At 42.0% G+C, this 9,989-nt stretch overlaps 1 protein-coding gene across 2 annotated transcripts in view; it reads right to left on the bottom strand.

The window, feature by feature from the left end:
• Positions 1 to 378: 378 nt before the first annotated feature.
• LOC144664651 (uncharacterized) overlaps positions 379 to 9,989 on the bottom strand; it is a 61,285-nt gene continuing 51,674 nt past the window's right edge. Inside the window, exons 2-7 of one of the 2 annotated variants that reach the window (XM_078525821.1) lie at positions 9,846 to 9,960; positions 9,076 to 9,250; positions 8,234 to 8,263; positions 6,515 to 6,569; positions 3,299 to 5,045; positions 379 to 2,319 (exon numbers count right to left, since the gene is read on the bottom strand). In XM_078525821.1, coding sequence (XP_078381947.1) covers positions 1,904 to 2,319; positions 3,299 to 5,045; positions 6,515 to 6,569; positions 8,234 to 8,263; positions 9,076 to 9,250; positions 9,846 to 9,960 — 2,538 coding nt within the window. In that variant the 3' untranslated portion in view covers positions 379 to 1,903. The remainder of the gene's footprint in view (positions 2,320 to 3,298; positions 5,046 to 6,514; positions 6,570 to 8,233; positions 8,264 to 9,075; positions 9,251 to 9,845; positions 9,961 to 9,989) is intronic. The other variant, XM_078525822.1, reaches the window with a different exon arrangement.

The raw sequence follows: 9,989 nt of genomic DNA, 5'->3' as shown, positions 1-9,989 counted from the left end.
GTTTACCCGAGCAATTTTTATGTGTCAATTTTTATTTGCTCGTGTAGACGAGGAAAATTGGCCAATTTTTTATGTGACAAATATTTTTGCTGAGAAGCTGGCGCGCGCGTGTAAACTTTTACATCACAACTAAAAGTTTACGAAACATTGCTTCTGAAGACGACTCGTCGTAAAATCTGGAAAATATTGCGTCAGCATTATGTGGTCCCCAATCTCCCACTTGGCACTGCGCGCGCGTATCTCTGTGCGCATCTCCGCTGTCCAAGGTCATTACTGGCACACTAAACTTTGAACTGCTGACAAATAATTATCGTGTTATCTGCACGATCAAATATATTTGTTACATAAAAATTGTCACATAAAAATTGCCCGTGTATCCCGAATTTAATGTTCTTTTAATTTTCGCAAAGAGCTGGAGTCACTTCAATTGTATAACTTTGTATTTATGAAATACACTCTTGAAATTCACATCCTATTGAACTAAAAAATAATAATATATAATACTGAACCGTTGGCCAATTAAATCTGCAGATATGACAGATAATAAAATAATAATATAATACTGCTACAATATATTTATGAATATCTACCTGGCGTCCATTTGTGAACACAGCCAACGTCGCTTGCACATTTTACTTCGGTCTACGCGTTCAGTTATTAAACGCTTACGTACGATTTTAGCTTTTCCCACTGAGAACAATATTAAAAATCTGGTACAAAATCCCTTTAATTTACAGCCGTTCTGCAAGCTTAGCTTTCTTTGAAAAGCAAGGTTAACCCTTACGACTATTTTTTATGGATCGTACGAATAAAAAGAAGTAAAATAACTATCACTGAAACAACTGAAACGAACGACTCATTTCCAAGGTGTTCGCGCACATTCTCCGCCTAACATATCGGAGCTTATCTCCGTTTCAGTAAAATTAAGCTACTAGGAGTATTTCCACTTCCCCTGAAAAAAGGGCTAAATAAAATGAGTTGCAGGTTTAATCTGACGATGAAAACCTCAATCTACAGAAAAACTGAATAGCTATATTATCTGGTTAAAAAATACAGTACCTTCAAAAATAAAATCTTGTTCTAGTTTTCTATCCCCTGCACTTTCTTATAAACGGCTCCGCTTTATTTCAAAATTTTGCCATACACTTCCGATCCCAGTATACTGACAAAGAGATTTGGCAGGTTGAAGAACACAGAAATTTTAAGCCGTTTGCTAAACTGAGACCGAATTTTAGTGTGAGTTCTTCGGGCGCGCGAGAGCCGGCTATTTAAAAAGTGAGGACTCATTTTAGCTTCACTCCTCTTCCCACGTTCGTTATTCTCGTCCCCTGTCCCTCTAAGCCGGCTAAGGCCCTGTCCACACTAACCCGGGTAAATTAGAAAACGCCTCTTTTTTTATCCGGAAAGGGCAACCGTCCACACTTAAAACGGCATTTTCGCTCAACGAAACAGTATTTTTCAAAATCGCTCTCCAAAGTGGGTAAATTTGAAAACGCTTGCTAAGTGGTGTAGTGTGGGCAGCGAAAACGGGCGAAACCGGGTCTTTTTGAAAACGCTGACGTCAAACAGTCATGTGATCTGTCAAAACAAAAGCTTTAATTAGCTTAACAATAGCTTGTGCATGCGTTGTAACTCTGCGTGCGATAAAGCGTATCATTATTAAATTTAACCGGGTCAATGTGGACGAAAAACGTTTTATACGGCGTTTTCAAATTTCTCCGTTTCAGATTTACTCGGGTTAATGTGGACATGGCCTAAGCCTGTGCACGAGAAACAGGATCAACCGGGTTAGAGGGAAAAGAGGATCTGGGGACGAGAATGACGTTGCGCGCGCACACTGGTATCTTGAATAAAACCAAAGCCTTTTCTGAAAAGACTGCTCACAAAGCGCCACAGTTCTTCATCACAACCATTCGCCATTCGATACACTCGACCGTTCTTTGCGTTCCCTTTTCGGAGCAACCGACTCATAGTGAGGTATTTCCTCATTATCCACATTATTATCGACTACTTCGCTAGAACTTGTAACCGTAACTGAGATGTTCGCGGGCGCACCACAGATTTCCACGTGCACAGGCCCCGCGCGGCCCCCACTGCCCACCTTTGGCCTGGGTTCTCGTTCTACAACCTCGGTATAATCGTCGGCCGTCGTTCGGAACGGCTGCGGACCCACTTCGACAAGTTCGTAATCGTCAGACACGGATGATAATCGATTCGATTCGTCATCCGGTGGTAATAACTCCATATTTGGAGGACGTTCTCGCTGGCTAGCAGTGGCTACTTCATCGTAGAGATTATCTGCGTTGTTTATCGACGAACCTGCAAACATAAGAAAATGCTCTTCAAGGTTTTATCGTGTACAAGGAGAACTGTATAACAAAAATTTACTCGTCCATGAACCTAAGGTTTACACAGCCAAATCAGCCTCAAAATCTGACTTGATTCTTCCCAAAAGTGGAAATCAAAAATTAATCTAAAGTGCTAAAAAATAACCGAGGAATTTATTCTAAAAGACAATTGGAGACCACACGAGGCAAACAAAAGTTCTTTGGACCTCACCTTTTTAGTTCAAATCAATGGATCTATTGGCGATAAAAGTGAGACCTCGCCTTAGTTTCAATGCAGCCAGTTAATATGGCAGCCTCATTAAGTCTGTCTGTGTGTCTGAGTGTCGCTAAGTTGGTCTAACTGTCAGTCAGTCAGTCAATTGGTGTCTGTCTGTAAAGTGTTTGTCTGTCTGTCTGTCTGTTTGTCTGTTGCTCAGTTGGTCTGTCTAACTGTCAGTCAGTCAGTTGGTGTCTGTCTGTCTGTCTGTCTGTCTGTCTGTCTGTCTGTCTGTCTGTCTGTCTGTCTGTCACTCTGCCTGCCTGCCTGTCAAAGGGTCAGTCGGTCGGTCGGTCTGTCTGTCTCTGTGTGTGTCTATCTACCTGCTCGCCTGTCTGTCTGTCCATCTTTTTGGTCGGACAGTCTTTTTGCCTTTGTCTGTCTGTCCGTCCATCTGTCTGTCTTTCTGTCTTTCTGTCAGTCGGTTGGACAGTCGGTCAAACAGTCAGTCGGTCTCTGTCTACCTGACCCCCTGCCTGCCTGTTCGTCTTTTGGTCGGTCGGTCTGTATACCTGACCACCTGCCTGCCTGTCCTGTCCGTCTGTTGGGTCGGTCTTTCTGTCTGCCTATGTTAATTTTTCATGGTTAGCTTTCAATTTTTCGAAACACGTTTTTCCTCAGGCTGTCCTGATAAAAGAACAAAAACATGAATCGCTTGGTGAAAGAAAAAAATATATCGTTGCTCATTACTGACCTGCAATTCTTCCCATCTCAATCTGAATTTGCCTTGACGACACATACGCAGGGGGTAGGGGAGGGGGATTATCTGAGTCATAGTTTTCCTCTTCGGTGCCTTCGCCACTTTCGGTATTACGAGGCCGCCTCGTTTTCTTGCTGAGGTCCACTTCTGCATAAGTGTAGTCGAATGGAACTGATGCAACCTCGCCTTTTGTTTGTGTAACCTCGCCTTTTGTTGACTGTACCACGTGAATAGTATTAGGGCGCCTGGGTAACTCGTTCCCGGATTGCTGTAACGCAGCTGCATCGCTTTGCGATCGATTCCGATCACTCGAGTCCATGTTCGTGCCACTCTCGATCATCAAGCGCAAAACCTCTCCTTTGTCCACGGCTGAGTATTTATGATTTTTATCTCCATTTTCTTGTCCTTTATCGATATCTTCGTATAGCTCAGTATTTTCAGTCTCTTCCTCTTGTCTAGGATATTTTATTTTTGAATAAGGGTCTTCTACATCTTTGTCAAGTTCCGAGGAATTCCCTGCTGCCTCTAATTGCTTTTGGTATTTTATTCTTGAGTAAGGATCTTCCAGCTCATCTACCTTTTCATCTTCGACCATTTTCTCGTTCTTGATATCTATCTTCTTGCCCGTTTCACTTCCAGTTTTTTCAACCTCAGAGTACAGATAGTCCACAGTATCGTCCGTATCAGGGACAACTTCGTAAATGTCACTAGTCCTCTGCGCACCTGTGCTTCTCTCGACGACTGAATCGTAATCGTCAAGCGAAGAATCCCGAGGCTTTCCGATTTTAATCTCGACAACGTCGTACGCATCATCGGCAGGTTTGGGCGCAGCTTTGAACCTTTCCAACGATTTTGTCTTTCTACCATAATCGACCGTCTCGTAATTGCTGTCCTCTTCTGCCCCTTCCGGGGCGGAAAGTTGTCTTTGAGGAACAGGCCGGGTAGGAAGTGCAGGACCGGAGGTTCCCGGTGGGGGCGGAAGTCCCCGAGTTTGGCGTTCCAAAGTTGGTGTCGCCTCTCGAGCCCTTTCGATGTGATCATCGTGGACTACGTTCTTTTCGTCTTTTTCACTATCTGTAGAGCCTGTTCTTCCTTTTGTTTTTCCGGATTTTGTCTTCAGTTCTTTAGATTCCTTTCTAGATCGCCTGTTTTTGTGCTCTTCTTCCTTAAACGCCGCGTCGGAAGTTCTATCGCTAAGCGGAGCTGAAACGGGTTTAGCTGAAACAGGCTTAGCTGTGCCGGAAGTACTACTCCCCTTAGCCGAGCGCGTTCGCTTCCAGAACTTGCCTTTATGTTCTTCATGTTCGTGTTCGCTTCCACGTTTCTTTTTCGAACTTCCAGCTTTCGAGGCGCGGCTTGTACGTTCTCCGGCTTCAGCTTCGGGCTGCGAACCACTCGGCTGAGTCGGCTGAGAATTAGCGTGCGCTCCGGGCTCCGTTTCAGGTGCGTGCGGATGTGAACTAATTTGTGGCTCGTGCGGCGTGGCACTTGGCGACACGCGTCGCGTGCCACTCGGCGGCACGTGTTGCGTGCTACTTGGCGACACGGGCGGCTGCGTGCTACATGGCAATTCGTGCTGCACGCTACTTGGCGGCGGCTCGTAGTGCGCAATCGTAGTCTGCGGTTTGTGGTTGTTTGCATCTACGGAGTCTCCTTCGATCTTTTCTGCTGTTTCCATGACAACGGCATCTTTGGACTCGAACACGATTTCCTCTTGAATTTGTTGTTCTTCTGGTGTTGACTATAGACAGACAAACACAAGTGAGGAGGTCTGCAAAATTCATCATGACAAATTTATAGCTACATGGCTTCGTTACTATTGGTTGTCACTCATGGTCACTGTCATCTTTGCATCTTTATCATCGTCATTTTTTCTCCAGACAGTAATCACTTATTAAATAGATTTAGCCAAGCCTAAAAGCGGAGCTCCCCGGTAATTTACTTTGCCCTTTATTAAAATATCTGAATTCACTGACCGTAGGCATAAAAAATAGTTAATGAGCCCGCAATCCAATAGAAAAACCATTTTTCGGTCAGCGGTCAACTTTATAAAAACGCGTTACCTCGATGAGTTATACACCTGAGCCCGCGATATGATCACGTGATACTGGTCAGCGGATACCTTGTATTGACAGCTGTCAATTGACCATAACTTGGATGCCCATTAACAAATAGATGAGTGTTTATCTATTTCAGAAGTGCGCAACACCGTACGTACGCCGTACGCGCCCGCGAGCCATGCCGCTAGCCATGATGACCATGAAAACTCAAGTTCATGGTTTTCCTATTTCTGTGAATTTTCTATGGGTATGGGGCTCCGCTCTGCGGCCCTTCGGGCCGCTGTGGAGCTCCGCTATTACAATAAATCCAATAAACTTTGGCATTCCAAAATAACATTTTATGTACATTTAACGTGACTAAACATCGTGCGCTCAATTCATCTCCACCTCAAGGGACATCACAGATTAGGCTCGGTTTCCCTGACTCATTTTCCTGGACAGCGTCTGGTAATGGACGGACCATTTAATTTTTGAGCGGAGGGAGGGGGGGTGGGCAATAACAAAAAAAATTCTTGCACAACAAAAGTAGCAGAAAAAAAAATTGTGCTCAAGCATGGGAAAAAAATTCAAGCTACCCCACCTGCTTAAGATAGATGGTGCAAAACAAATTTTCCAGAGGGTTTTGTTGGTGAAGAAAATTTGTGCGATTATCAATGTCGAAAAATATCTTATTGAAAAATTGTCCAACCCTCCCCTTAAAAATTAAATGATCCATTCCTAATCCAACCTAATTTCAGATTCGACTGGCAAAATTCCATGCTAATGATGTAACTCTATGTACTATCTCTGATTGGTTGTCGTTTCGTGCAAGAATGACAAACATTCAAAGACACTGCAAGACACTACACGGATAGAGCCACATAATCAGTATGGAATTTTTCAGGTCGACTCGAGTGTAGAGAATTTAAACAAGTGAAGAGGTAAGTCGTGATTGGGGGGAGGGGAACGGGGATCTTACCTTCCCCGTTCTTCCCGTACCTTTTACCAGTTCCCGCCCCTTTACTTAGGTAGTAGTTCCCGCCTATTGTGCAATCTTGGGAAACTTTTCCCAGTTCCGCCACCTTGAAATCCTGCCTACTGCCCCCTCTTCTCCCTCTTCCCTGACCTCTCCCCCCCCCCTGTCCCCCTCAACTAAGTCTTTTTACTCTACCTTGCGTTGGCTTGTTCGCTGTTGGCAAGACACAAGTTGAGGCCTGGCTTCTGAACTGCAATTAAGTGAAGAAACTGTAAGTACGAGACCCTACCAGAGTAAAACTGAAAAATTGAGTTTTCATAGAAACTACTGCAATTGCTTAATAGATAACTAACTAATGAACACTTTGATCTCCATTACGACTAAATAGCCAGCCTATGTTTGGCGTTGTAATGTCTTCAAAAATGCCATAAAGATTGCTCACTAAAATTTAAGAAGATTAATTCTTGTTGGATCCTCCACATCATCATCATCACATCATGTTTTTTTACCCTCAGATTTCAGAGTAGCTTATACAGCTAAAATCTCCAAGCATTTTAACAGTACACAGCACAATGGGGCAGGCAAAGACCAGACCACAACACCAGGAACTCCATGCATTTTCCCACTAGTGGAAACCTCTCATAAACTAATGCAGACATGCCGTTATCAAGGTCTGCTTTAGTAGTCATATAAAATAAATTTAAATTTTTTTAGAAAAAAACTATTGACCTGGTAAACTAATGTAACTCAGCACACTTACAGGGTATCAATAAAAAGAGATAAGAACTTTCCCAGTTAGCAAAATAAAGCTATGGAACAGTATTCCTATTGACAAACAGAAGAAAGGAAACCACTGGTTCTTTTAGTCTGCCCTATAAAAAATTACTTTTTGGCTTAGTTCCTTTTAAAACTCTAACATATTATACAGCTGTGTGCTACAGTAAAACCCGGGTAACTCAAACTCTGAAGGAAAACGAAAAACAGTTTAAGTTAGCTGGGGAAAAATTGTGAAAAATGTGAAAATTCTGGCTTCAACGGGATTCAAACCGGTGACCTCCGTGTATTCTTTTTTTTTGGTTTCTTTCTTTTCAATTTCTTTAATTGCAATTCACTGCGAAGATCATTTCTTCACTTTACATCTAATCCGCACTTCACATATATGAATTATTACATACAGTCGAAGCTCTCTTAACGGACACTCTCGTAAGCGGACAGCCCTACTTACGGCCACCTTGTTTGAAACCCCGTTTTAACTCCCATACAAACTCTGTATTTTTACATTCTCGTAAGCAGACATTCCCGTAACCGGCCGCCGACACTTTCAGAGATTACAACTTAGACTTCTTCTTTGTTTTTAAGCTCCCGTTAGCGAACACCCGAAAAAAAATCCTACTAACAACCTCTGTATCTTGTTATTATCAATCAAATTCACATCGCCATTTGTGACAACGATTTTACAGTAATTACAAACCACATTTCAGTGCTTGATTTGTCGTCATCTACGTCCATCCGGTTATTGTTAGCTGGGCAAGCTCCCGTAAGCGGCCATCTTTCCCCTACACCTCTTGTGGCCGCTTACAAGAACCATTCTCGTAAGCGGCCAGCTCCAGTTACGGACACTTTTTTTGCATCCCGAGGGTGTCCGCTTATGAGAGCTTCGACTGTATACTTTACGTCAAGGGTTATATAAGTATCTTGCCCAAGAACACAATGCAATTCCCCGGCCAGGGCTCGAACCCAGATCGCTCGATCTGGAGTCCAGTGCACTAACCATTACCCCAACACACCTCGCATGATATATCTATGATACCAAAATTAATATAATTAACATCATTAACATCATATTTAACAGTTAATACCGATAACTAATTAACTAATTTTCATAAATAAATAAGGAAAGTAAAGTTTGCTGACCTTTTTACTGACAGATGCGTTGGTTGTTCACTGTGTGAGAATTAGTGGAAGGTCGGTTATTAAGAAATATTAGTATATTACTTTTAAATATTTTTAAACTAGTCTTTAGTAGTATTATATTTGTAATTAAACTCTCATGAATTATAGGGTATTCTGTTGTTACTATTATAATCAGTGCTATAAGTAAAATTTTAACGAGTCTTAAAATAGTGTCCCTAATTAGTGCAAAGGTACCAAAGTCCCTTTTTTATGGGCATGGCCGAAATGCATTTTTCACCCCTAAGAGCAACCCATTCTAAAATTAAATTTACTGGCACAAATAAAAGTTACTTGGGTAACAAATATGGTTATGGTTCGTGTCATTTTTCAGATCAATAACCTCTAAGAGGTATTATTGTGTATAGACAAGGTGCTGTTGCTCCTAAGCAAGTATGGGATTCTTCATTTTAATTTCAAACCAACAACCAATAGGCAGTTTGACAAAAATCTTAGTGCAGAGGTTCTATTTCAGTGGAACGACCTCAAGTTTTCTACATGGCTTCAGCTTATGCATGGTTTGACTGTGAAATGTCTTGTCTTATGATAGGAGGGACAGGGCCTGTCCGAACCTCCTGCCTCCTGTACCTTTAACTCCTGCTCCCCAAAATTTTACTCCCGCTTTCTGCCCCTTTCTCTAGTGGTTCCCTCCTCTTTGTCTCACATTTTTTCTCGCGATTCCTGTCACCTTAGGAATCCCACTTCCCACCCTCTCTTCTCCCACCTCCCGCCCCTTTTCTCCCAGACTCCCACCCTCCTGTCCCCCACCCCAAGATATGACACAACTAAAATAAACTTGAACTTACACTGACTCGTCATCTTTCGTTTTGTTGCAATCAGCACATAGGCTACCAGCTACTACAAGAATCACAGCTCCTGCTAACACCAGGATGAGTAGTTTCAAGGGAATGCCGCCACCTGGATCCTCATATGTGTAAAGCTGGCCAACACTTAACAAACTCCTGCGCACATGTGATGCCCCTAGAATCAACAGACCATCAACCATTTAATGTAGTTATTCACAGATAATAGCCATTTTTCAATTGAATGTCCTAAAACCAAAAGCAAAGTAATTACTCCGGCCAATCACAAAGGACACAGTCAAACCAATGAGCCAATCAAAACTTGAGGCAAATACACTGTTGCAAGCATGAAGCACGGGAATACATGTGTGAGCAAGTCATGATTGGTTTTAGTTTTAGTTCTGATTATCTAAAGAGGCACAAGATTTTTAAACCAATCACTATAAAGCATAGTCATTCAAAACCAAAGGATCCTTGATATTCATTATGGTACTGGTATTTTCTTTTGTTCTGGTGTACGATAATTATTATGTGAAAATGAATTTCATGCAAAAATTGAACCTGGAGTGAAAAATTGAACCGCAGCAGCTACATGCTCCCAACAATACTCATCAGGCTTTTCAAATTTTCAACATCAGTTAAATATTTACCATGAATAATTACTAACTATAAGTTTATATAATTTTTACTATAAATATTTAGGCATCATCAACATCTTAGAAATCAAACACTTTCACAAAAGCGACAAAAAGAATTTAAATTTAGAAGCTTACCTTTTTCAGTCGATAGAAACCGAATGCAACTAAACTTCCGGCTTGGGCAAACAATGCTTGCGATGGAATTTACATTTGATTCGAACCAATCTTGCGATCCTTTGTCAACAAAAATCTAAGCAATGCAAACAAAAATTAAAGGTT

Source organism: Oculina patagonica, chromosome 9, assembly GCF_052425735.1.
Source record: "Oculina patagonica isolate OP01 chromosome 9, crgOcupat, whole genome shotgun sequence".
Classification (NCBI taxonomy): Eukaryota; Metazoa; Cnidaria; class Anthozoa; order Scleractinia; family Oculinidae; genus Oculina; species Oculina patagonica.
The sequence above is the reverse complement of the archived record's forward strand: the minus strand, read 5'-3'. Positions and strand labels throughout refer to the sequence as shown.